This window comes from Arvicanthis niloticus, chromosome 10, assembly GCF_011762505.2.
Source record: "Arvicanthis niloticus isolate mArvNil1 chromosome 10, mArvNil1.pat.X, whole genome shotgun sequence".
Taxonomy (NCBI): Eukaryota; Metazoa; Chordata; class Mammalia; order Rodentia; family Muridae; genus Arvicanthis; species Arvicanthis niloticus.
This window is the reverse complement of record NC_047667.1, coordinates 52873412-52900855: the sequence shown is the minus strand read 5'-3', so window position 1 is coordinate 52900855 and position 27444 is coordinate 52873412. Positions and strand designations below refer to the sequence as shown.

At 44.4% G+C, this 27444-nt stretch overlaps 1 protein-coding gene across 5 annotated transcripts in view; it reads right to left on the bottom strand.

The window, feature by feature from the left end:
* The window catches only part of Ildr2 (immunoglobulin like domain containing receptor 2), a 58353-nt gene extending 40269 nt beyond the window's left edge, over window positions 1–18084 (bottom strand). For 3 of the 5 annotated variants that reach the window (XM_076941539.1, XM_076941540.1, XM_076941541.1), the window contains exons 1-3: window positions 17772–18084; window positions 5130–5462; window positions 4145–4264 (exon numbers count right to left, since the gene is read on the bottom strand). In XM_076941539.1, coding sequence (XP_076797654.1) covers window positions 4145–4264; window positions 5130–5462; window positions 17772–17817 — 499 coding nt within the window. In that variant the 5' untranslated portion in view covers window positions 17818–18084. The remainder of the gene's footprint in view (window positions 1–4144; window positions 4265–5129; window positions 5463–17771) is intronic. The other 2 variants (XM_034513309.2, XM_076941538.1) reach the window with 1 other exon arrangement.
* Between the last annotated feature and the right edge of the window lie 9360 nt (window positions 18085–27444).

Sequence of the window (27444 nt, the reverse complement as noted above, 5' to 3'; positions counted from 1 at the left end):
GAGGGGGTAATGGGAGGAGGGGTTTGTGAGGGTGAGGGTGGGATTGGGAGGAGAAGTGGAGGCTGTGATCGGGATGTAAAGTGAATAAATGAGGGAATGAAAAAACCTGACTAAAGAAGTGTTCTAAGTCACTACTAGTTCAAGATCCTAAGAAGCTACGGTTGACCATGCATATATTTCTCCATTCCCACTCCCATCCCCACTCCCCTTTAGCTGGGAGCAGAAGTCTAACACAGCAAAGCCAAACAAAAGAGAAGCCTAGAACCCCATGCCACCACTTGGAGGGGAACTATTTGTCTGAATGTGGCAAATATAGAAATACACTTCTGGGCAGAAAAGTCACTGAGGTTAGGAGAAGTTTGTGTACAGGCTAATAAATTCTTTCCTAAGAAGGTAAGCTCTTTAGGTCTCCTTTCAGTTTTGATACTCTCCAAAGCATTCTCTTTTTTTCCCCTTTATTTTTTTTCTTTTCCCTTAAGTTAACCAGAATTAGTGCTTTCAACCATAGGTTCTAATGAATCTATCATTAATAATCACTTATATACCTAGATGGAGATTCTGACCAACGATTGTGACCAGGTAAGTACTTACATTAGTTACTTAATGTCATCGGTTTATGTCCCAATAAAACACAGCCTCTGGAGCCCTGTTGGTGTCCCACAGACATCTTAAATTCTACATGTTCAAAACCTAACTCATCCCTCTGCTTCTCTAACCCGAATTTCCACCCATGTCTCCTTTCTTAGTTAATGGGATGGCTGGTTGCTCACCTAGTTAGAAATCCTTGTATTCTGTTTACCTCATCTCCCTCACCTCAAGATTGCTTGCTTTGGCCTCAAAGCTTTTGTTAAGGTTCTCCATCTCCTATTCTGGTTTAGAATCTCAGTCTAATGAAATGAAACCATATTATTTCACTTGAGACCGTAGATTGTTGACTGTGTTATGTTAACAGAGACATGCAGTATTCAGTAACATTTAAGAGGCACAAAGTAAGAATGGCTTATACATTCTGCCCCTTTGTCATTTTAAGGCATCTTTATGTTAGAACTCTCCTTATGTGGCAGATATAAACATGAAAAGGCATTGGCCCTTGGCTATGTAGAATTCATCACTCAATGTTATTTTGAAACTCCAAGTTTTGTAAGGAATAGAAGAGAAGTACACGTATAGTATCAATGTTACCACTATCATGAAGTAACACCAGAACACACCAGCAAGGGGTTGGTTCAATTCCTGGTCCTGTTGGTTTTATAGTGGTATCTAGAGTGATTCGTCTACTTTCACATGGCTCTGCCTGTCTATTGGTCATGATTCTTAAACCCACTGTCTTCTGTCTTCACTTTCTTCTGATTTCCAGACTTACATTTCCAATTGCCAGCAAGCAATTTGCCATGGACAATTTTAGATAACACTACTTACATTACTTAATGTTACAGGTTTCAATCTATGAAAAATGACCCAATGAAAAACAGCCCCTGGAGCCCTGTTGATGTCCCACAGACATCTTAAATTCTACATGTCCAAAACCTATCTCATCCCTCTGCTTCTCTAACCCGCATTTCCACCCATGTCCCCTTTCTTAGTTAATGGGATGGCTGGTTTCTCATCTAGTTAGAAATCCTTGTATTCTGTTTGATTTATCTCCCTTACTTCCTTCTGTATAGATTGATTGCTTTGGTCTCAGAACTGTAGTTAAGGTGTCTCCACTTCCTGTTCTAGTTTAGAATCTCATACCTTTCATCTGTGTTTCTGCAACAACCTCTATATCCAGCCCCCAGCTCTGCGCTCCTCCCGCTAATGAACCACCTGCCAGGCATGGAGTGGGTTTCCAATGCCTCTTGTATAAGCCTTCATTCCAAATACTGAAAGCACATCCCTTGGCCTTTAAGTCCTTCTTTTTACTAAAATGAATCCGCTAGCCATTCCTTACAAAAAACCTCAACAACCACTAGTTTATGGTGTTGTAATTACCAAACTATAAACCCCAGTAATCTTTTCAGGCCACCTTGTTCTTTGACAGAAAACCCAGAAATCAGATTACTTTCCTGGTCTCAAAGAGAAAAAAAAAAGACTATTAAACAAAACGGTCTGCAGAATATAACACCCAAACACCTCTAGTTTCTTTTTAATGTGACAGTATTTTGAAAAAAAAATTTTTTTATAAAGGGATGCCAAGATAAATACACAGAATTTGGCCCTTAGTATTTTAATGTGCTCAACACATTTTCATAGATTGAAAGTAATTCCTATAAATAATGGACATAAGTAGTCTTGCCCAAAATTGTCTATGGCAAATTATTCCATTCTGGATGTTTCTAATAAGTGTAGAGCAGAGCAGGGCTGTACGCGTCCCTGGGGTGCATCGGTTTAGTGGCCCTGCTTTTATGTAGAGCTCTGGCTGCAGTGTCCTTCATTTGTGGCCACTTCTTCTCAGTACTGAGCCCTGCTCCTCATCTCTCCTCCCATCACTGGTGGCCACCGTCATTGAGCCAGATGCTGACCTCTCTGAGACCCAACAAGGAGCTCCTCCGTCCACAGTTAGCTTGGATTTGATCCAGAGGGATGTGTACTTAGTACATCCTCAGATGACAAAACTTTCCATCCATTCATTCCCCACCCCCTACCTGCTGAAGTGGGACCAAATTATCTAAAGTGGCTTCTTACCTGGCCTCCTTCCCTCCACACACAATTACTTCTCTGCAGACGGCTGCCTCGGTCCAATAGCTGTGCTCGCAATTACCTAACTGCAAGCTCAAACAAACTTCTTGTTACTGAAAACTTGGCTATTAGAGTTCTAAGATTAGGGGAAAATGTATCTCTTAGATTCTGTCTGATTTTAAAAAACAACACAGCAGAGCTCAAGTTGTATCTCTCTGTGTTTTTGACATTGTCAATAAGTCTTTTACTCCTTAAATTTCTTTGAATAATTCATATCCCCTTGCCTTTTCTACAAACCACAGCAGTTTAGTTTCTATGTTGGCCCTAAGGATTATGAGTAAGTCAGCCTTCTAACAAGAAAGAGCAATATCACCTTAGTTCAGTTTGTAGACTCTAAGACTGAGGCATGAGAGCTATTGCTTTGCCAAAGTAATGACAGAACCCAAAAATTCTAAACGGAAAATGCCACTTGATCCCTGGGCATTAAGATTCTCATAGAGGGAAAAATTAAAAAAAAAAAAAAAATCAGTCTTAAACTTCATTTACATTTCAAACAAGGCACTCTAGGATGTGCCCACAAATCACTGTCAGCTCACTTTTGGAGGCTACAGGAAAAACAAATGCAAAACCATGATGTCTTCTGAATACAGTTTAGAGGGTATATCCTCAATTATTTCTTCCTTACAGTTGACAGAGGGCATTTCTTTGTTTTCTGTGTTGGTTTGATCTAAGTTGTTATTGGGGTTTTTTTGTTGTTTTTTTTTTTTTTTAATTTTTTAAAAATCTAACCAACATTCATGAAATGCAAAATATGCAATCAGCTTTCAAAGAGATCATTTCCCAGGAACATTCGTCCAATCCACAAGAGGAGAAGTGGCCAAAGCAAGGAGTTTTCAGTTACGAAACAGTTAATATTAATAAGGATCACAAGTGTTTGCTTGAGAATAACTCAGACACTTCCGGTTAAACTTAGCACACCTCTAAGCAGCTCTTCTCATTGGATGCATTTTATTAGTAGACTCTCTGGCTTATAGACACCTTACTCATGATTATCTTAAGTAGAGACAAATTGTTTAAGAAAATGCCAGAGGCCTTTGAAATATAGTAGAGGCTAAAAAGAGATAGAGGTCATTGGTGTGTACATATCTCGGAAGACCACAGGGGTCTTTTCTCACATAATTAGCTACCACAGAAAAAGACAAGAAAGAATAAGGGAAATAGGGGCTAAAGGTGAAAGTAGGAAAGGTAGGGGCACTCAGGAGACCAGAAACACTTCTCACAATGCTCCAAAGAGAGCCACAGCATTCCGGAAGGAAGCGAAGCATGATGAGCAGACCTACAACCTAGAAGGAGAATATTCCACAACAGGCTTGTCTACACACAAAAGATAAAAATCATGTATGCAGTCTGCTAATGCATGCAGGGAGAAAAATGAACGGGATGCAAGCAGCCTAAGATGAAAATGCTGCCCCTGGTTGTCACTCACCCAATACCAGCAGCTCCACGGAGTCCTCATTTTTGCCTTCCAGGTCGTCCGGGGTGGTGATGATACAGTAGTACAGCCCGCTGTCTCCCCACATGAGCTTTCCAATCTGAAGATCTGCATCTATTATCAGAAAAAGGAAGACCTGCTCCTAAACCTCTATCCTCTGGAAGGAAGGCATTGAACGATGGGCCTGGGACAGGAGCATCCTTCTAGACATCTATGGAATTTTATTTCTTTGCCCAGATACTGTTTGGAAAACGCTCACTGCATTTCAAACAAAATAATGCAAACTAGCATCCTTAAGGCAAGAGAATAATTAGGGTATAGCCACAAATAGATGTAGTTCTAGCCCACTTTCAGGAGTAGTTGGTGTCTTTGAATCAGGTCTACAGTAGCACCTAAGTACAGGGTAATTCCCCAAATAATTCTGGGTTCCTAGAAATAAATTGATTTCTTCAAATAATTTAGTAATCAAATAGGTCATGAGACTTGTGACTCACATCACAAAAGACAAGTGACTTTTCTTATCTAAAGCTTTAGGGAGCAGGAGAGAGGGTGGAATTGATTGATCCTCTGGCTCTGTAGCTTGCACGAATCCCTTCTCTAGGAAAAGGGATTTTTAGGAAAGTCCACTTTTCAGGGTCAGTAAAGAGGCAAGAAGGACAATATTGAGGTACAGAATGTCTGCCTCGAGTTCTTCTGCTAAAACTCATTTCAAACAGTTCTGACAACAATCTCTGAGATTGGAGGCCAGGCTCCGAAAGGCTACTCCAGAGCTTATCTCTGTGTTTCCTATGTATTATATTGTCCATACTCCCCTCCCTATCATTCACAGCAAAATGCCAGGGCTCTTGCTGCTCCCATCTCCCACAAAATCAGATCCCTGAGCAACTAAAAGGATAAGAGATTGACTTTTCCTTGTGTCTGGGAAAACCCTCAACCTCCCCTCACACACACCCTAGATTCAGAACAAAGGCATCATTACCATGAACTATCGTGATCTCTCTGCCCCTGTAGAAATCTCCCAAGGTAACAGTCGAGCCCTGTTTGGAAGCTACCACTCGGACAGTCCTTCTGCTGTCTAAACAATCCAAGTAGGGGTCCCATTCCAGGTTCCTCTTGCTGAGAGCTTGGGCTCTGGGAGAAGACATGCCCAAGGATTCTCCCATGCGATCCTGGCAGTAGGATTTGAACTTCCATTGCACCACCGCAGGCTGGTGGGAGGATGTGGAGAAGTGGCAGCGAAGCACGGTGGGCTGGAAGAGCATGGCCACCTTCTTCTTGTCAGGCACCGTGACCTGAAGACCTTCAACCATGGCTGCAAAACAGAAGGAATGTGTCTGAGCAGTACCCATACCATGGACCCGACCTCTCACCACACGATAGCATCTTCCCTCCTGACACCCTTGTTCTGCATTTATTCGGGGCCCACGGTTCCAGGTTACAGTCTATCATGATAAGGAAGATGGAGCAGCGGGTAGTCACACTGAACCCACAGTGAAGAAACAGAGTCGTGAATGAGTGTGCATAGTTCACATCCTTCTCTTTAGACAGTCCAGGTTCCTAGCCCACAGAAGGATTCTACCCACCATGAGCAGGTCTTCCCATCTTGATCTGATCCTCATAAGCCCCACAGGCATGGCCAGAGGCTATAACCCCAGTCATTCTAGACCTCACCAAGTTCATAATTCAAACTAACCACCACATTTGGCAAGAGGTTTTTTTTAGGTTGCCTCTCATTCCATGTCCTGACCTAGTAACAATCTCATGAACTTTTTATAGTGACAGAACAAAGAAAGTCATGAACTGAGCCACTTTTCTTTTTCTTTTCTTTTTTTATGGTGCACATTGTGCTATTATTTTTTATTTTTATTATCATTTGGTAATTAATTCATAAAGTATAAGATATACCTAACATCCAGTCCATTCCCTTTGACAATTAAATAGAACACTCTGTCATCTATCCTAACTTAAAAGACTTATAAATCCATAGTTATATCCTGGTTTAGCTTGTATACTATCTGAGAACTATCTTCTAAAATATATTTTCTCAATGTTAAATAGCCTGGGTTGGCTATGAGACTATAAGTAGTCTTTCAAACCCATCAGAAATCTGAGAACGAGCAACATTATCTGAAAATATAGGAAGCCTGACTCAGCTTCCAGAACTGAGACAAGTTGTAGAGACAGCTGCTTGCCCATACAGCTCCAGTAAGTCAGGAAGTTGGAGCATCAGTCTGCAGCCTTCTGGCCCAGGATCATCTGACAGACCTTTGAGAAACAGGAATTATTAAGGACTAGCTTATTCTGTCTCGGCAGAACTAAGCTGTCCTAACCTGTAACTTGTATCCTCTCAAGAACGGTACAGGTCTGCAAAAGAGATAGGTAGTTTCTGCCCAGTGGCCACTGCGCCACAATGTACTACCTCACCTGGAGGTAGAGGTGTTCAATTTCATCTTTGAATCCACAAAAGGGGACCTCGGCAAGATATTCCAATAGTTCATCATCCAGCTTCTTGCCCTCAGCTTCACCCCTTTGAGGTGAGCACCAAGCTCAACAAACACCAAACAACTTAAGAGTTTCTCCAAGTGACTCCTTTTACTCCACATCTCTAGGTCATTGCACAATGACCCTTGTTTCTGGAATGCTTTGCTTCACTTCCCTGGGAAAACTTTCAAAACCCAATGCTAAGGCCTTCTTTGACCAGAGTATCCCTCCCTTCTTTGTGTTAGCAACATCCCTAGCGTTCTCCTGCAAACAGTTATTGTGACAACTCTGTGAGTATTTCTTCTCATGCCATTTCAGGAAATGATAATATAGTGTCTGGATTATGAAGCCCACGAGTACTGAACAAATACTTGGTAGAAAAACAATGAAATCAGGAAGGATAACTTTAAGACAAATGGGCTTCCCTTCCAGATGGTGACCAAACAAAAGGGAAGAAATAATGGAGCAAAGAAATCTCTGTATGAAAGAGAGACCTCAGCTGCAAAGCAGTAGACTAGGTTGAACAGCCTTTAAGAGTAATTGGAAGAAGAAAAGAAATTTAAAACCAAATGGGAAGAGAAGCCAGTTGAGATCTGGTGATCAGGGAGAACAAGGGGATTTCAATGAGTGAGATACCAAGGGGAGTCTGAGACACAAAGATCCATGAGATCTCATCAGTTAGAGTCTAGAAGTTCTAAGCCATGAGAACACAATTTCCTATGTGAATGGGAGAGTCTAGAGCTTCTCACCTAGAGATGTCTGTTAGAAGCAAAAGCAGAATTGTGATGAGAGGCAGAGAAAGGAACAAGAAGATAGATTGGAGAGCTTCCGAGCTGAATGCAAGAATCACCAGGTTGGCTTCAGGTAGCTTGGAGCAGGAGACTTTGGGTTTGTTTTGGTTTATTTTGGTTTGGTTTGGTTTGTGTTTTGTTTTCTGAGGAAGAGTTTCTCTGTGCAACCCTGGCTGTCCTGGAACTCACTCTGTAGACTAGGCTGGCTTCAAACTCAGAGATCCACCTGCCTCTGACTCCTGAGTGCTGGAATTAAAAGCATGTTCCACTCCACCCAGCATGGGGCAGAAGGCTTTGCTTTCAAATAGCAGCACGGACTTGAGACAGGTAAGACAGAGTGCCAAGAGCTCAAACATGTTCTCATGAAAACATGCCTCTTTATTGAAGCAACCTTGACAAGGACAAGGTGTACACATGCCTCCTGATTCCAGAGCAGCCTCCCTCCTCCATGAAAGGCACAGTCAAAAACACAGGTCCTCATTCTTGTTGTGAGAAAATGATTCGTGCATTGCATGGAACTTGGTAGTGAACACAAGAGAGTGTTTTGGACCAGCCAAGTGCTTGGAGGCTGCCCATGAATAACTAAGGGAATGGATGAGCAAATATAGGACTATTAGTATGAGAGATTCAAGAGCTGTGCAGAGGAAAGTAGTAGGTGACTCATAGATTGCATAGTATATTAAAATAGTATTGGCACAAAACAGGAAGGGCTTGGAATATCATCTGGCAACATACTAGTGGCAAGGCCTTAAAGTCTGTGTAGCAATCTGAGCTCCATTTCCCTCACCTACCCAGTAAGTATCAATGCTCTTCCCTCCAGGAACACAACATGAACACACTATCTCACCGGGCTCCTTCAGGGAGTGGACTCAATGGAAGTCCACTGAGACGTAGATCTCATGTGACAGCCTCCACCACCATTTTCACCTTTGTCCTCACATCCCCTTCTGAAGCTACTACATTGCAACAACCATCTCCTACCACCAGGCTTGATAATAACCATATTCTGTAAATCGGCTCTATCAAAGGGCAAATGATTCTGTCAGGAAACTCAGATGCAATCTCCTACCACAAATGTCGATGTCACTAATTCCATTCTCCGTGACTCACACACCTGCAATAGAAATGTACATGACTTTACAGTTACTCCCTAAATGTTATAGCACCAATTTTCAGCCCTGTAATTCTTCAAATCTTTACTCATATCCCAGTTTTCCAGATGACGTAAGTGTAACAGAGAGGTGAAATGCTTTCAATTAATAAAGGCTATGTTTGAGTAATGAAGCATGGGCATTATTCCCAGGACATAGCATGCACCTGACCATGCCAGTTCTCTCTGCCCTGTGCCCTGCCGAGGCTCTAGTTGGGAAAATCTCAGTTCCCAGCCTCTCTGGAGTAAATAAAACCATCAAGGGGAAAGAGTACTACATAAAAGCGTTCTTGAGGTTTCAAATGTTATTTACTCTTTTTTTTTTTCAAAAGAGGGAGTCAAATTTGAGTTTTTGTTCATCAGATAATTGCTGAGAATAACCTCGTCATCAGCTTTGTTCTGTTAATGAGATTAGCCATTTGAGGAAGGCAAGCCATTGAACTCTCTTAATCAATTATTAATAGAGGTTAGTCAGTTCTCAGCGTCTTCCATGATAGACACACAAACTCATGCTCCAAAAAATAAGAAATACGTTCTCTGAAATGTTTGCCTTTTTTACAGCATGATGGATACTTAAAGGCCTGAATTTGGAAACCAGTCCTAAATTAGAATCCAGCTACATGGCCTTAGGCAAGTTACTCAACTCTGTGAACTTCAAGTTTCTCCTGAGTGAAATCATAATAATAGTAACAGTCTTACGGGGTTGTTTAAAAGATAGATGGCATTTTATCCTAAGTACTTTGGCTAGACAAACCATTAGGATCTACACATTTTTCTGGACTCTCTTGCAGCTAGCTATGGTCATGTGACTACATTTAAGAAGTGAGAAACAAGGGGTACAGCTTCTAGGTCACATTTCTGCCAGCAAGCTGTTTGCCTTCAACTCTGTTTTCCTTGTTCCCCCTGCTGAGAAGAGCCTACAGCTAGGAGCCACATGTTAAAAATGGTAGCTATAGCCTCACAGATTCAAACTGTAATGAGAAAGAAAATAAAGTGATTTATATTAGTCACTATGTATGATGGGTAAGATCATCAACTTTATAAGACCTAAAATTACTGAGGAAGTAAGACTCTGGGCATGTCTGGGACAAATTACTCAGATGACATTGAATGAGGTGGGAAGAACCAACCTCCATGTAGATTGCCATGGGCTGGAGTCCCAGACTACATGAAAAGGAGAAAGTGCTGAGCCAAGCATTCACCTCCCTCTGCTTCAGACTGCAGATGCAACGTGAGCTGTGTCTCAGGCTCTTGCCACCAAGACAACCACACCATGGTGAACCCTAGCCTTGAACTGTGAGCCAGAACAAGCTCTTCCTTAAGCTGATTCTATCGAGCACTGCATAAAGTAACTAATGCAGTATGGTTTATGGTTTCTTAATTATAGCAGCCCAGGCTATATGCAATTGGGAGAAAGAGATGGAGGAATTTCCATGCCTCTCCTTTATGTGTTTCTCCTTTCATATTAATTTATGTCCATGGATTCCTAGAAATCCCAAGCTAGAAATCTAGATGCATCTTTAACATTCCTTCCATCTCAACCTCTGCATCCAGCCAGTCCTACTTCCACCATCATGTCTGTCCATGTCTGTCTGTCAGTCTGTCCTCCCTCTCTGATTGATTGATTGATTGATTGATTGATTGATTATGTATACAGTCTGCATGTATGCCTGCAGACCAGAAGAGGGCATCAAATCTCATTATAAATGGTTGTGAACAGCTATGTGGTTGCTGGGAATTGAACTCAGGACCTCTGGAAGAGCAGCCAGTGCTCTTAACCGCTAAGCCATCTCTCCAGCCCCCATGTCTGTCTCTTATCTCACTGTATCATATAGGTTCAGGTCCCATCATACCTTCTCTTACAAGGCTTCTTACTGACATCTAATCTATTCACCACCTTGAGCACAAATGTTCTTTTTGAAATGCATATTTGATCATGGCATGCCCCTGGCTCTGACTCTTTCTTTCAAGACTCCCTTTAGCCTTCTGGAGAACAAAGAGGCTTCTCTTTTCTTTGCTCCTGCAGCACTAAATGGCTTGAAACACAGATAAATATTTGTAGTTTACAAAAACATATCACGTCCTCCCTTGGTTCTCAGCCTTTACACAGCTTGTTTCCTCTGCACATTTCTTTATTCTTTCTCCCCATAGCTCCCTTCCCTTCTAACTCCTACTTATTCTTCAGGACTTCCTCAAGTATCACTATCTCTAAAAGCTGCTTCCAGCTCTCACCACAGAACACAGCAGAACCACATCTCCTTGCATGAGAATTTCCTATTCAGTCATCTGCGGCTTTTGTTATCAACAGTTCCATTCTGCAGGCTTCTAAAGATTCTGTTACATAGTAAGGACAAGATCACAGTTGTTGGATGACATGGAATGGATTTCACTGTTCGTTCCCTTTCCAATCTTGCATTGGTCTCTCCAGGCATGGGTACCATTCCAACTCCACATACTATACACTGGACCACGGGATTTCCTTTGCCTAGTGTAATATGAGCAGATAAGTCACAAGACATGTTCAAGTAGAAGTTTAGAGGCACTTGTGTGACTTGGCTCTACACGCTGCCTCTACACTCTCACCCAGTCCTCCCAAGCATTTGCCCATCACTGTAAGAACAACATAACCAATTAGTGTCTGTTCTTTCATACTGGTAAAGGACAGTTGGTATTGAGTCAAGTTCACCAAGCCAACACTCAGCTACCCACAGCTAACTGCAGCTTGCATGTGATCTGATTAAGAAATAAGTATCAATTACAGTGAGCTATTGAGGCTTATTTTTTGATGCTTCATCAAAATGCTAATGAATATGCCTCGTCAGGTTTGTGAGAAGTATTGGGCTATTACTATCTGCTGAACGTTGTTCTGAGAGTTTTTACGTGATTTAATTTTAATTATTTAACCAGCACTGTGAGATGAGTGATCTTTGCATGTCTAAGTCAAAAGAAATAAGATAAAATACTAAGCTAGCATTCAACTCCAAATCAGTTAGTGGCAACCCTATGTAGGACCATGAAAGGCAGCCTGGTTTCTGGTCGAACACAGGCTAGAAACTTCCAGAGACCCCAGGTGATCCTAAGGAATGGCATGCGTTTGGCTACGCTCCCAGCCTCCAGCCTCCTGACACAGGGCACAGCCCTCCATAGATCTGTGTCCTTTTTCGGCAATGCTCCTACTAGCCCCTCCACAGGTAGAAGGTGTGACTACAGGCCACAGAGCCTCAAGACATCTCCATATTCATGAGATACCTAAAGGCCAGAGGGCATAGCCAATTAAGCATTCCTTCTTAGACCCTCCTCGCAAAAGGTATTTAACCTCAGGCCCTCCCTGAGAAAACTGGGATACAGTTTCTCATCTACTTTCCGCCATGACAATAAACATCTTAAAACCATGGACAGTTTCTTTCATCAGGATCTGCTTTGGGGAACAACAGAGAAGGCCTTTGCCTATAGAGCCACTATCTAATCTCCTGCAGAAAACCTTTCTATGTTCCCAGCCACAGAGACCACCAACCCAAGCAAGCTGACCACTGTGACCAAGCCAAGAACTCTCATCCCCAAGGAACACAGCCGGAGCTTCTCTCTCCCTTTCTCCCCCTTCGGCTGCCTACCAATCCAGCCCTTATACCCCACTTCATTCTCTGCTCTATTGCAGCTCCCAGCAGCACCTGGAGGCCCAAGAGCCTGAGAACCAGCTGGTCGCTGGCTGCCTTTTGGCCCGGGGACCCCCATCCCTCAGCCAACTCTGGTAGTTCCCAGGTACCTCAGACTGTGCTCCCCACCCCCGGAGCAGAGCGGGGGTCCCACAGCTTCCCATAGCTCCATGCCTTCCCAGCTGTGGGGAGAGTGCAGTCAAACTTCCTGCACCTCTGCCTCCTCTAGTGGCCCTAGCAGGGCAGATGCAAGACACACTTTAACCCAACAACCCTGCCCCTAAACACATGTACAACACATACACATACACACACACACACACACACACACACACACACACACACACACACATGTATTCTGCAGCCTCTGACCTGCTCTCCTCTATATCAGCCCCTTGGAAAGGCTGGATACAGAAGGAGTAACAGTGTGAACGCTCTGCTCCTAAGGCAGAGCATTGCATCTTGTAAGCCCCAGACACAGAAGGAGAACAGAGGAAGTAGCATGTTCTTCTGAGCTCTTTCTTGTTTCTTGGCCCACAAAGAACTCCAGTCATCCAAAATGCTTTCTTTTCATTTTCAGAGAGCCAAAAACCTCTCTCCATAGCCGCGATTTTAAGCATGCATATAGAACAGCCACATCTTGCATGTCTTGGTGTATAGCACTAACACCAAGTCCCAAATTCTCAGCAGTGTCTGTTCTGTCTTGAGGACACAGCCTCTGCCTTTCTGCAGTATCCCCTGTACACTCTCCCCTCACGCACACCGCAGGACTTAATTTAAGGAAAACCAACAGCCAATCTCTCTCATTTCCCCCTGCACTGTTTCCATGAATTCCACAAACTCTAACCCTCGACACCCAAGACACCACAATAGTCATCATGTAGATTCACTAAAGTCAAGAATTACAGTTTGAGCCACCTTCACCAAAATAGAATGCCTCCCTTGGATCCTGGCCCTTGAAACAACCAAGTTATGCTAAAGTGGTGACACGCTTTGAAAATTCTCCTGGACTTTTTCAATCAATAAAACCCCATGGACAGATAAGTCCTTTGTTTCTTCTGAGCCTTGGGCTTCTTGAGTGTAAGTAGGTAATGATGACCTTACTTTAGAAGGATCAAATGGGATGATGCATATGAAAGCCATGCAACACAGAGGAAACCGTCACAGCACAAAAATACCTAGAACAACCACCAGAAGCCATTACCTTTCTGTATGCTTCCGACTAAAGAATAGGAAGGATGAATACCTAAAGGAGGCAAAAGATAAACGGGTTCTGGAAATTGGAGGAATATACCAAGGCCATGCTGGGCTGGATTCAGGCCACCTGGTCCAAAGTATTCTCCTCGCCCTACCTAACCTGACCACCTAACCCTGACTTCCAAAAGCTTAGTGCTAATCATTTGTTCTTCTGGAACTCTCAACAACGGATCATCCTTCCTAGCTGTTGGGTTTTTTTTTTTTTTTTTTCATTCTAAACATTAATTAGAATGGAAAACACTGAAGAAAACTGAGATCTACTCAGTTTCCTTCACCAGGCTAATTAGCAGGTCATCAGAATTAAATGGAGAAAAACCTTCAGGCTCAGAATCGCACAGCCAAAAGTAACCCTAGAAACTACCCACCTAACAGACTATAAGACCAAGATATAAACCTGCCCAGGGCTTCACAGCTCTTTATGGGAGAGCTAGTTCTTGAACCCAACTGTTAACTCCCAGGTTAGGGATCCTTCCATCCAACAAGTTCCCATACTAAGACTGCTAACATCAGACCAACCACTAAGTACTTGAACTAAAACTACTAACATACGGTAGCACAGAGCTTACAGTACTCAAACCTTTGTAAACCAGCCACTCGGCAGACTCATGTGTCCAAACTGTAGGCATCGATAAGGGTACTACAACAGCCATCTTCTTCTAATCCAACGAGAAGCACCAGGCTGGTGAAGGTGAGTGTAGAGACGGCTATGATAAAAGATTGAAAGAAGTTTTTGGTATAAACAATGTCCCTTCTGTGGAAGAAGACAGAACGTAGAAGGGAGGGAGTATAAGCACAATACAGGGCATGAAAGGGGATGATGGAAGTTAAGTACCAACAATCTCTAGAAGAGAGTCTTCCTTTCCCAGGATTAATAGCGCTGTAAGTGTTCATACCACCACCCTTACATGGTCATCAGATAGCAAAGTGGCCCAGGTAACAGCCATGTCCCAATACCTCCCTGCCTCCTCCACACTGGGTAAGGAGATTTTCTGAGGCACCTTACAATACTTGGGGAAAATTTCTCTTACTGCTTTTGTATAATGCTAAAACTATTGTCCACACTCCCACAACCAGTGTCTCTGCCTCCAGACCAAGCTCCTTGGAGAGACAGGCTGTATCTTACGCTTACTAACCCCGGCACAGAGCGTAGGACATGGCAGTGACTCCCGGAGTGCACGAAGACATTCTCAATTCAGCCATCACTTCTTCAGGAACTTCGTTTCAGAGTCAGTTTGGGTTAGAGCCCAATGTTTTGGATAGAGTGTAGCCTATTCCAGGCGCCATAGCACCTAGGCAGCTCTTACAGAACCATCAACCATTACGACAAATTCCCCCGAGTTCTTGTTTGAATCACCAACTAGGCTGACCCTTCTCTGAGGGTAAGGGCTATGTCCTTCCTTCAGCCTCAGCACTTGTCCTTGCATTTAGAAACCACAGGGGTTGAGGACAAGCCAAGAGTCTCCATCACAGAGACACTCATCGGTCTCTAGGAAAACCTATAGCTAGCCCGTGGAGTGGACTCTCTTGGAGTAGAGCCACAGTGTTTCCCACAGCCTGTGTTGCCAGGGGCGACTGAACCTGACCGTCCTCCTTACTCAGGAACAAAGACCGAATGAGCCCTCCTTCAAGTCTCATTGCTACAGAGCACCTGTTGCTAAACTAGCAGCTGGTAAGCATTTTGTTTTTGTTCAAAACAACAACAACAAAACCAATCTCTTGCAGGAAGTAGCACTACACTGACAATGAGAAATCATGAGGCTAAATGCATAGCAGGAAGAAGAACTGGATTTCAGCAAGGAAAGACAAGGAAGAAGCTGTTACAGCCTGAGGAGAAGAACCCAAGTGTTGATGAGAAATTGCTCAGCCTGCCTTAAAGCAAAACAGGGGAGTAGAAGGCTGGAGAGAGGGAGCATGGAGGAGGAGGGGAGACAGGGAGGGAGGGAGAGAATGAATGTGGCTTGTTCTTGGCTCTGTCTCATTTTTAATCTGCCTTTTTTTCCCCCTCTCTCTTTCCCCCTTTTTACCTTGTCTCAGGAGAGAACTCATTGATTGGGCTGGACCGAAATGTCTTACCTTTCCTCGTTATGGCTCCTATGTGAGGAATGAGTCTAAATCCCTCTCATCCTTGACTATGCCTCTCTCCTCAGGCCCCCTCCCCGGCAGCCATTGTTAGCGCCCTCATACTTTGCAGGGGCTGAGAGGCGCCTTGTCCATCAGCACCTCTGACAGCAGGGAGGAGGGGACAGGGCATGGCAGGGGCTAGTCAGTGGCATCACAGGAGACAGCCTCACTTCGACATCACCCTGCATCTGACAGCTGAGACACCCTGATAAGTAACCTGTTGCCTGTTTCCAGGCAGAACCAGCTCTCCAGGTGCAGAAGGCAGAAGGCACAGACAATGCAGAGCCTCCCTCCACACAAAAATAAAGCAACAGAGCCTCCCACCAGAAACCCAGGGAAGCAGGTGGAGCTGGTGCACAGAAGTCTGCCTGGGGGCTGGGAGGACTGAGGTGATGCCCCAGACTCAAATATGAATACTGTTGTTTCTCTGCATCTCTGTTTCTATAAACCGGGGCTTGGGGGGGGGGGGGGCTGAACTAGATTTCCTGAGGTCCCTCCACTAATAGTTTCCATTTCATAAGAAACTGTTAGCCATCTAGAGAGCCCATATGGTCTTCTCCCACTCTCTGTGAGTCCCCCCAGTACTCCTCTTGGGCAGACCCAGTATGAAGGGGATGGAGGACGACAAGAAAAGCATCTCTGACTCATGGACCTCCTAAGATGCCTGCCTGACTTCAAAGAAGCCATGACACAGGCCACAAGTCCAAGTCCCCTTGAAGATGGCAGCTGAGCAGTCGAGGCGACTCAGAGTTAGGATCTGTGAGGGCGGCAGTGGGAAGCACTGGGAGGCCAGAGGAGGGAGAAGCGTGGATCAGCTAAACCCTGGAATTAGATGATTCATATTTGAATAATGTGGGAGGGATGAACTCAGAGCAGCCAAGATAAGAGGCTAACTCTGCTGAGGGTGCCACCCCCCACCTCATCCCAGCCAGGGGCAAGAGCAGTGTCAGGGCCTATCATTTGCCATGGGGAAAGAACTCAGGCAATTGATAATTTCATCCTGAGAGTAAAGGAAGAGGGGGCATTTGCCTTTCTTCCTTCTTACATGTCTTTTCTCCCATTTCAGTGATTTGCTTTGGCTATTTAAAGCTGGATCCCATTTTCCTAGTGTCTTGATCTCACCCTACCTCATCTCACCCCACCCTACCACACCCCCTTGGAGCTGATGGATGCCCTGGAGGAAACAAACTTTTTTCTTCTTGCAGCCATTTGCTCTCTTCTCTTCTGCCTGTGACCTGATCCTATCAGCATGACCTTTTGACACCTTATTCTGTTTTCTCCACTGTCTCTTTGGTTGCCTCTGACCCACCCCCAGCCATCTAAATCCTCCTCACCCTGCCCCATTTTTCCTTCAGTGGGGCTACTCTGTGAATCTGAGGTGGCCACCCCAGGGCCACTTGTTCCTTAACCCAGAATTGCCGAATTGTACACAGCATTACAAACAAGGGCTTCTCCTAGCACCAGAAGATGGGAAGAAAGTTCACAAAAGGAGAAGTTACCTCTGAACCTCCATACAAATTAACCTTGTTGGGGGGAGGGGCATCGATCTATTACAGGGTTGCCTTTTATCTTCTCCAAATGGCTCCAGTAAGATTGATCAGGCCTTAAATTCCATGGTCAATCAAGCCTGTTCTTCATCTTTCCAAACCCCTTCCCCTGCAGCCAGAGAGCCCCAGAGTATGCCCCTGGGTCTCCCTCCTCTTCTAGGGAAATAGCTGGGGAGACACTCCTCTACCCCCTCACCCCCCCCTCCAGAAAACCAGTGCTGTTAATTAATCAACCCCTTCTGAGCTTTCCCCAGGCTTCGCCCAGGACTCGAGCCTAACAAAACTCAGAGAAGGAAGGAGGAAGAACCATTGTCTGGAGGGGAAATATACATCCTAAGAACAGCCTCATAGCGCTAGTGAGTCAAACACCTGCATCTCCATCCAGTTCCTTTGCGATCCAGCATTCTCCCTTGCCTCCCCATCATCCAAACACACACACACACACACAGAGAGAGAGAGAGAGAGAGAGAGAGAGAGAGAGAGAGAGAGAGAGAGAGAGAGAGAGAGAGAGACTAAGCAGCTTTAACACCGTCAAAAAGGAGGAAAACGAGGGTGGAGTGGAACACCACCACTGTGGGAATACATATAAAGTTATCCATCGCTGTAGCAAAGGACTCTTACCTGTTAACCAGAAGACAGCGGTCCACCCCAACACGACCCTATCCATCTTCCCCAACTTCCCATCCAGATCCAGAGTAGGGAAAGCGGGCAGCGGCTGGCACGCTAGGATCACGATGACCTCGCGGCAGCAGGCGGCGGCGGCGGAGCGCGGGCCCGGAGCGTCCCTGGCGCCGCAGCCCTTGGGGCTGGCCGCTCAGCCCGGCCCCGGGCGCTGGACGCCGCCGCCTGCGACAGGCGCGCTGCCGCCGGCTCCAGGGTCCGCTTGGGCTGCGGGGGCCGTTCCCGCACGCACAGGCTGCGCGGCGCGGGGCGAGCGCCTCCCCGCAGCAGAGCTCACCGCGCGGGGGAGCTCGACCGCCGCGCCGCCGCCCGCGCCGCCGCCGCCCGCCAAAGTTTCTCGGTCACGTGCCTGTCTCTCCGGGCTGGGAGGTCAGCGTCTTGCAGCGAAGTCCACCCCCCCCCCCCCCGAGGGCGGACCATGTGGCGGGGGCTGCGGTCCACCCTCTGCTCAGGCCACCACGCAGGATGGGACTCGATATCTTCCTATGCTCCTGGCAGCCTTGCACCTGTACTGGGTGTCAGGAACAGAAGGGCTACAAGGACTTGGCATAACTTCTCCTGGGGCTTAGACCTCTGTAGTTTTTGTTTGCTTGTTTGTTTTGTTTTGTTTTGCTCTACCCTGGCTGGTGCATCTGGTTCAAAGAGCCAAGAGCCCCCAGCCAAACTGGAATCCATAGGGGAGAAACCTACTAGGCAACACTTTTTTTTTCCGTTAAAACATGTTGCTTAAGGGTCTTTTAACAGAAAATGCGTTTTTAATAAGAGAGAGATTGAAATGGCCTACACCTATACACCCGCCATTTGCAGAGCACGTTTTCATGGGTTATGCCCACTTTTAAAATGGAGCTGTCTCCTGTCTATTGGAAAGGACTCAGAATACATTGAGAAAGCACTGAGAAACTAGTGCTTGGGTTAGCAAATGCATACTAAGGCTCTCATGGGCTCTAAGAACTAAGGCTACAGGATGAGTAACGGTATAGACTTCCTGAGAGCCGCATCTTGGGTCCAGGAGGGGAAGAAGGCCAGACTATTAGAGACAAAATGCACACTCATTGTTTAAAAAAAAAAAAAAAAAAAAAAAAAAGTGCCAGTGTCGTCGTAGGATAGGGAAGGGGCCTGGTGGACTCAGGAAAGAGCAAGTTAGTCCCAGGGGTGGGACTGATGACCACAATAAAGGAGACATCTGTGTTAGCACTTGAAAGATGGGACAAGATTTGGGCTGTTGAGGGTTGGTGGCGGTAAAGAAGCAGGAACCCCTTCTTCTAGCTGGAAGAAGGGAGAAAGAACGCCCACCAAAAACTGTGGGTGAACTCGGAAGCAGAAATCCCTCACCCTAAGAACTGATGGAGGTGAAAGCAGAGGTGACATGACACATGTGGTATAAGGAGGAGGCCCAATGATGGCCTTTTGCCACGACTTGCCTTCCGGGTTCCTTTTGTGTATTTGTATAGTTACAAATACAGAAGCCAGAAAGTCTAGTCACCTCCTGACCACCAAAGCTGGAGGATAGGCCACTGGCCCCAGGATGGCCAGGGTGACCTCTTAACCCATAGGTTTCTGAATCTGGATCAAGTAGTGCAAGAGGCAGGGGCTCTGGAGAATCAGTGTTGCCCAGAGGTAGCAGCAGCTTCTGGGGCCAGGGCCGGTGTGGTGGATGGAGGTCCCGAGGCCACACTACTCCGGGATGTGGTCTGAGCTGCAGTCCTGGTGTGGCCTCTCTAGTTTTCCACTTGTCTCCTGCATCTGGATCTTGAGCGTATTCAGTAAGTCTTAGAGCCACTCTTTACATTTTATGGATGGTCTTTTTACTTAATTTGAATGAGTGATCTGTATGCCATTAAGAGCCCCGAGTAATACGCTCTATGAGAGAACTTGGAGAACTATATCCTTTAGCACCCAGAAAATTAGAAAATTAAGATGGTACTTAACATCCATAGGTTTCTTATTAGGGTCGAAGCAAGTTTGTGGGTGTTTTTACAAGATTCCTTGTCACTAATACCTTTAAGATCAAGAAGACAGTAAATGGTAGAGCTAGAATTTGACCTCAGGCCATCTGGCTCCCAAATGCATGCTTTCCACTAAAAAAGCATGTCTACATCGAAGGGTGGGAATAGCGATGTATTTGTATTATGGTCTGCTATCTACCGCGTGCGTATGTTTGTACATGTGCAAAACTTAGACATGTAAGAAAGTTTATACAGAGGGGAAATATGGGAGACTGGCTGATTTAAAAAGTGAATGTTCACAGACATGACCTTTGAATGTGTGTTATGTGTATGTCAACAGGAATCAGGAGTCTTCCAGAAGAATTATATCATAATGAATCATAGAATGCAGGTGCCCTGCCTTTCATCCCAGGAACTCTTTTCAGTTCTGCATGTTATCATACTGCATGTTTATAACTAGAGAGATGTAGTGGCCTAACCCCTATGTTCCTGAGTGGGTGGGACTCTGTGCTACATTCTAAATTGAACTATATGCCCCTCCTAAATACACATCACTATGCTCCTATGCACACCACTATGTTCCTATACACACCACTATGCTCCTATGCACATCGCTATGCTCCTATACACACCACTGTGCTCCTATTCACACCACTATGCTCCTATGCACACCACTGTGCTCCTATACACACCACTATGTTCCTATACACACCACTATGCTCCTATGCACATCGCTATGCTCCTATACACACCACTGTGCTCCTATTCACACCACTATGCTCCTATGCACACCACTGTGCTCCTATACACACCACTATGCTCCTACAGACACCACTGTGCTCCTATACACACCACTGTGCTCCTATACACACCACTATGCTCCTATACACACCACTGTGCTCCTATGCACATCACTATGCTTCTATACATACCACTATGCTCCTACACACACCACTATGCTCCTACACACACCACTGTGCTCCTATACACACCACTATGCTCCTATACACACCACTGTGCTCCTATACACACCACTATGCTCCTATACACACCACTATGCTCCTACACACACCACTGTGCTCCTATACACACCACTATGCTCCTGTACACATCACTGTGCTCCTATGCACACCACTGTGCTCCTATACACACCACTATGCACACCACTGTGCTCCTATACACACCACTATGCTCCTATTCACACCACTATGCTCCTATTCACACCACTGTTCTCCTATACACACCACTATGCTCTTATACACACCACTGTGCTCCTATGCACACCACTGTGCTCCTATACACACCACTGTGCTCCTATACACACCACTGTGCTCCTATACACACCACTGTGCTCCTATACACACCACTGTGCTCCTATACACACCACTGTGCTCCTATACACACCACTGTGCTCCTATACACACCACTGTGCTCCTATACACACCACTGTGCTCCTATACACACCACTGTGCTCCTATACACACCACTGTGCTCCTATACACACCACTGTGCTCCTATACACACCACTATGCTCCTATACACACCACTATGCTCCTACACACACCACTGTGCTCCTATACACACCACCATGCTCCTATTCACATCACTATGCTCCTATCCATAGCACTGTGCTCCTATGCACACCACTATGCTCCTATCCACACCAGTATGCTCCTATGCACATCACTATGCTCCTATCCACACCAGTATGCTCCTATGAACATCACCCTGCTCCTGTGCACATCATTGTGGTCAATATGAAAACACTAAGGCTATCCCTGGTGATCCAAAATGTGCAGCCCAAAGGATAGAGCCAGAAGGACACTGAGACAACAGAATTGGTTTTGTCATATTGGTAGTAGATGGTAACATACAGGACCCCCAGTAGCTCATTGCCTTTGTTTTTCTTTTGGACCTAGAGCAGCAGAATTTCTGTACCGTGTCTTCTTAAAAGGGAGAGTCCACATTCAATTAAAAATAATAAAATCAAAATCATCATACAACCTGGAAATCTGCATGTTAATCCCTTCTTCCAAGTACTTTCAAAAAATTAGTTTTTTAGAAGTAGTATTATTTTTATTTTCCTAGGAAGCTGTTAATATTTGCAAATAAGCCTGTGGTGTGGCTGAATTCTCACTGTCCATTTACACTAGCCAAGCAGAGCAGTTCTCTGGGTAGAGATTGGTTGATCACAACAAAGGGAGAGGTCTGCTCCCCACCATGTCACACTTTCTCCTGCAATGATCCCAACATGTCAGAGAAAGATCCGACGTTGGACCAGAGTAGGAGTCTCAGAAAGTCACGACTAGCATTGGGTTTGGTGGGGAGAAAGGATGGACAAGTAGTCTACTTTCTTCAAAGCTGCATGCTTTAGAACAGAAATCAGGACACAGAGAATAGAGACGTGAGCCACCACAAGGAGACATGCTGGGAACTGGGAGCTGGGAGCAACACATAGTTATAAATATGATGCAGCTGAACCCTCTTTAAAACATGATTCCATTGCAGACACACAGGCATGCATGCACATGAATCCTGCTTAACGTGGGTCTTTTTAAAGCATGTAGATAAAAATTATATTTCTGCCTCTTTCTGATCTTTGTTCCCGGAAGAATAGATGAAGTAGGACTTTAAAGCAGATGCCATTTTAAAAAAAAAATTCTAAGTTTGGTTCCTCCTTCTTTTCTTTGTGCCACCTATTGGGCTTGTTATCCTCCCTATCCTCATACTGACAAAACCATCCCCAGTGAATTCTGAGTTCAAAAACAAAATTCTAAACCAAGGACTCTCCTGGAAATGGATGCATTTTTAATCTAGAAGCTCTTTTGTAAATGAGGGATACTTTGTTTTGTTTTTTGTTTGTTTGTTTGTCTGTTTTTAAGTCTTAAAGACTAGTATCGTAAATATAAAGTTCATGGTGCCCTCCATGTCAACTACCAAGAACTGTGGTCATTACACCATGAGCAAAAGACTGGGTGGATATGCTATAGTTCATGCATTTGTGTTAGGTTTAACTTTAGAGTCTGCTATCTCAGACTCCCACTTTGGGTGATGACGAATGCTGAATTAAATGGTACCTTTGTACTCTACCTGGTGTCAGAAGACCCTCCTCCTGAATTATCTTTCTGAATGCCTTTCCCCAAAGGGCCCATGCAAGGATAATGTGCAGAAAAAAAAACAGCATGATCTCAAATATGGGGGAAGATACGTTTTACAAAGATGAAACAACAAAAGAAATAATCTCAAGGTAATACTTTAATTCATTTGTACCTTCTTTATAATTTTCTGAACACTGTTATTTCTACAATGTGGAAGTTTTTGACTGAACATATGCCCCTCCTCAAATTTATTCAGTGTCTGGGACTTCCCTGGAGGAAGGAGAAAGGCAGAGGGGAGGGGCAGGTGCTTTGTCAGGCCTGTATTTTTAGCCAGATACAAAGCTCCCAAATGTACACCTGCTCTCATTATGTCTCAATTGTGATCCACTAATCAAGTTAATTATGAAGATTTGAAGCCCTGGGAACACTTACAGACTAATACTTCAGCCCATAAATTGTTTGTAATTTACAGGGCCAGAGATGAAGTAAGGCGATTTCCCCGTTATGAGCCCTCATTCTGGTTTTGGCTTGTGTTTCTCTTTCTGTTCCAATTATTAGCATCTTTTGGAAACCTGAATAACACTGGCAACTCCCAAAATGGGGAACAGAGCAATTCTGATCCCAGTGACAGAGCAATGTCTGAAAGCCTGCGAGAGAAAGAAGAAAGGGGATATGGCCTGCTGGATTTCACAAGCCCAACGTGCCTTCAGCCCTAGACCTTGACAGGGTGAAAGGTTCTTGCTCAGAGACTTAAGCGTTTTTTCAGAGGCCTTCCCTGGTCCCAGTCATAGACAGAAAGAACCCAAGGGATAGACAGGAGCTACAAAAATACATCATCTGATGACCTCACTCCCAATAATATGGGTAGATGCCTCATCCAGCATAGCTCCAAGGTCAGACCTCACTAGGGCATTGAGGGAATGGAAAAAAGACAGCACACAGACACACATGGGCAGAAATCTTGGATGGGTTGGGTTGGGCTGTCTGATTAAAAACTCAGCACACTGGAAGCCCCGTGTGCTTATTATATACAGTTGAACATGGTCTGGGTTCTTAAGTACAAACAAGAAGGCGGGCTTACGACTTACTGCTGGATCAAGAAATGTGGTTCAGCCCAAACAAGTGAGAGTGGAGTTTGCTTCCCACAGAGTGTGTTCACATGAGCAGAGGGGCAATAATGCTACAGGTAAGCTGAGATCAGACAAGGGAGATCGGGCTAAAAGGTCTAGACTCGGTAGGAGCAGTCTCTGTGGGGGAGTGGTTTTTAGGCTGTGGATAGCCACGGAGAGAAAGCAATGAGGGACATTTTCTGTTAACATCCACAGGTGGACCAGAGGAAGGCTTTGCTGTCCCTCTAAGCCAATGTCAAGATTCACTCCGGGCTTCCTCTGTTCCCCACACACAGGGATGGCGAGGTGGAGCATAAAGGCAGATACTGAACATCATGAAAGGAAGTAGATCAAATGAGCACAGGGCAAGTGAACTCTCAATGACAGTATTAGAGAGTATTAGGTCCACCTTGACCTTCATGTTGGAACTGTGGAGTAAAGACGTCTCACACAAGTGTCTGCACTGTGCCCCTCTTCGCCAATTCTAGATGCCTTACACATGAAGGGAATCAATATTCATTACCATCTGCTCCAGGATACTCACCTGCCTTTTACCTTCTTCTCTCTGCCATAAAAATCATTCACTTATTGAGTAAAGATGAGCAGGAATTCAAAGATGAATGAATGAGTCACAACCCATCGAAAAACGCACAGATGCATCATAGGCATGTGTGTGGGGAGGGAGGCAAAGATGATGGTGTGACAGGGGCCATGTTAAAGAATGTATCAGGTATGATGTGGAAATAAAAACAGAGGGAATGGGTCATTTGTGTGACTCAGAAATATTTTCATTGAGGTAACCCCTGATCTAAATCTTAAGCATCGCTGGAACAGAATCTCTTAGGGCAGAAAGGAAGCCAGAGGTGCAGAGACATAAGCAGCAAGCAGTAGTGAAAGTGGGGCTTGCTTCCCAGAGGATGTGCTCGAATGGGCAGCATGGCAATAACACTGAGATCAGACAACAGAAACTGGGTTTCCAGGTCTGAACTTCATGGCAAAGGAACTCATGAGAACTTCTAACAAAAGGAACATCAGCCTTGTGTTTCACCAAATTGTGTTTCTGGCCATAGAATATAGAATGAGTTAAGTAGAGAAAAAATAGAGGGCTTCTTCGTGGGAGTGTTAATTTTAAGAGGCCAGGAAGGAACAAATCATTCAAAGTAGGCCATGGGACACCATGAGAAGGAATTGAGAGAAATATTGCAGGACAATGCAAGAGGCAAAAGCCATGTGACCAACTTGGTGGATAGAAGGAACTGGGCAGTTGGGGGTTCATTTACTCAAAATGTAGAAATACATTCAGCAATGTCTAGAAGGAACCCAGAAATTCCTGGTTTGCTTTTGTAAATTTTCAGATCATAAAAATCTTAGAGGATCTGTGTTAAACATGCTGTTCCAAAAGTGTTAAAGGGTCGTAGGGTCTCGTAGATCTCAGGGTCATGAGCAGTGTCAGCTTAGGGAAGTCATTTTTCTACTCTATGCTCCAATATCCTGGTCTGCAAAAAAGGCCAATCAAGGACTCTGTCTCTTACAGTTGTGAGGGAGATATGAAATAACTCTCATGGAGGTTTAGGAGAGGCTGATATAATACCTTTCAAAGAACATTAACTGCCATTATTTTATCAAAACAGGACAGAGGCTGTGTACAAACGATATCAGGCATTTAATACAAACCAGCATTGGGGAAAACTCAGCCACATTTTCCAAGAACCCACTATAGCATTCTTGGGTGCTTTTCAGCACAGTTAGCTGAAAATTGTATCTTCTATGTTCACATTAAAAAATATGTATTTTACATAGGAAATAGATATAGATATAAATATGATAAGAGATAGAGATAGAGATAGAGATAGAGATAGAGATAGAGATAGAGATAGAGATATCCTACATAAATCTTTAGTGGCTTTTCCTCATTTTGACTAAAATCTAAGTCTTTATGGTGTCCTTGGATAAGTTCTACACAGCTTGGCACTCACATCTGCTATCCTATGTCCATACCTGCCACTTTATTCTGGTTATAGGAGTGGCTTTGCTGTTGTTCAAACACAACACTCCCATCTCACCTGAGTGCTTGTTATTCCTTCTACCTGCAGTGATCTCTGGAAATTTCATGGTTTGGCTTTCCAGTTGCTTCTAGTCTGTTCCAGTTTTATTGTCTTATCCTGGGGCTTATCTGACCGCCTTAAATTTCAGGCTCTGCCCATTACTATTCCCTTATTCTGATTTTCTTCATCAGATTTTTCCAATATAATGCTCTGACATCTAATTAGAAACATAATTGTTTATTTCTTTATTGCCCATTTTCTTCATTACACCCTTGGTTTTATCTAACCTATTCTTTTGCCTATAACAGACCTGGGCACTCAGGAGGCTCTTCTTAAACCTGTATTGAGTAAATGAACTGCTGCCGGCTGGTATCACTCATCCCTGGTTCTCCTCATTCTCTTTCCACTTCCCCTATACTCCTTCTTAGTCACCTTGGTCTTCTGTCTATGGCTTCTAAATGCTCGTATTCTTCAGTACTTCATCTTGGGTCCTTTTTCTCCGTGGGTTATCTCACCCATTTCCATGAACTGAAACAGCCTCTTTACATGGCTTTCTTCCAAATTCTATCTCAAGACCAGACCTCCAAGCTTATATGGACTCTTGGCCCCTTAATATCTTCACTCAAATATAGAATAGGCATTAGAAATTAACATATCCATAATGGTATCCTTAATCTCCAGACTACCTCAATCGAAGTCTGCCACCGTCTAAAATTTCTGAATAGCATAATTTGATCTGATTAAAAAGTAGATAAAGTTGTGTTTATTTAGGACTTAAGAATGAAAAAATAAAAATAATTGTCAAAGAATGAGGGGGAGAGATACGAGAATATGGACCCTCCTTGGCATCAGCATTTTCTCTCTCTACCCCCCAACCCCCAGGTCCTCTGGAATGTAGTAAAAGCACCACCTGCCACTTGATACCTCACACACCTTTAGGTGGCTCCATTTCTCTTGTTTTAACATGCAACCTATAAGTTCTGTTTTCCCCTGTACTACAACGCTAGCCATTCCTCGCTTTCCATATCTGCCAGTGCGTTTCTAACCTAAGCCACCATCTAGGCTCATTTACACCTAGACTTTCTTAAGTCCTCCAGGTACTGGGGACTGAATCCTAAGGATCTTAAGGCCTTGAGCATGCTAGGCAAGAACAGTAAGCTACACTCTCCAGTCCTTTTCAAGTTTTGTATTTTGAGTCTAGGTCTCAATAGGTTGTTGACTTTTGAGTTTGTGATCCTCTCACCTCCTATAGTATTCATGTACACTCCCTTTCCTCACCGTGTGATACTAGGGACCCCAGGAATGCTGGCAAGCACTCTACCACAGATACACCCACAGCTCCTATCCCTTAACTCTTGAAGGAACCTCTTAACAGACCTAACCCTGTCAGTTCTTACTGCAGTTTGTAAATATTT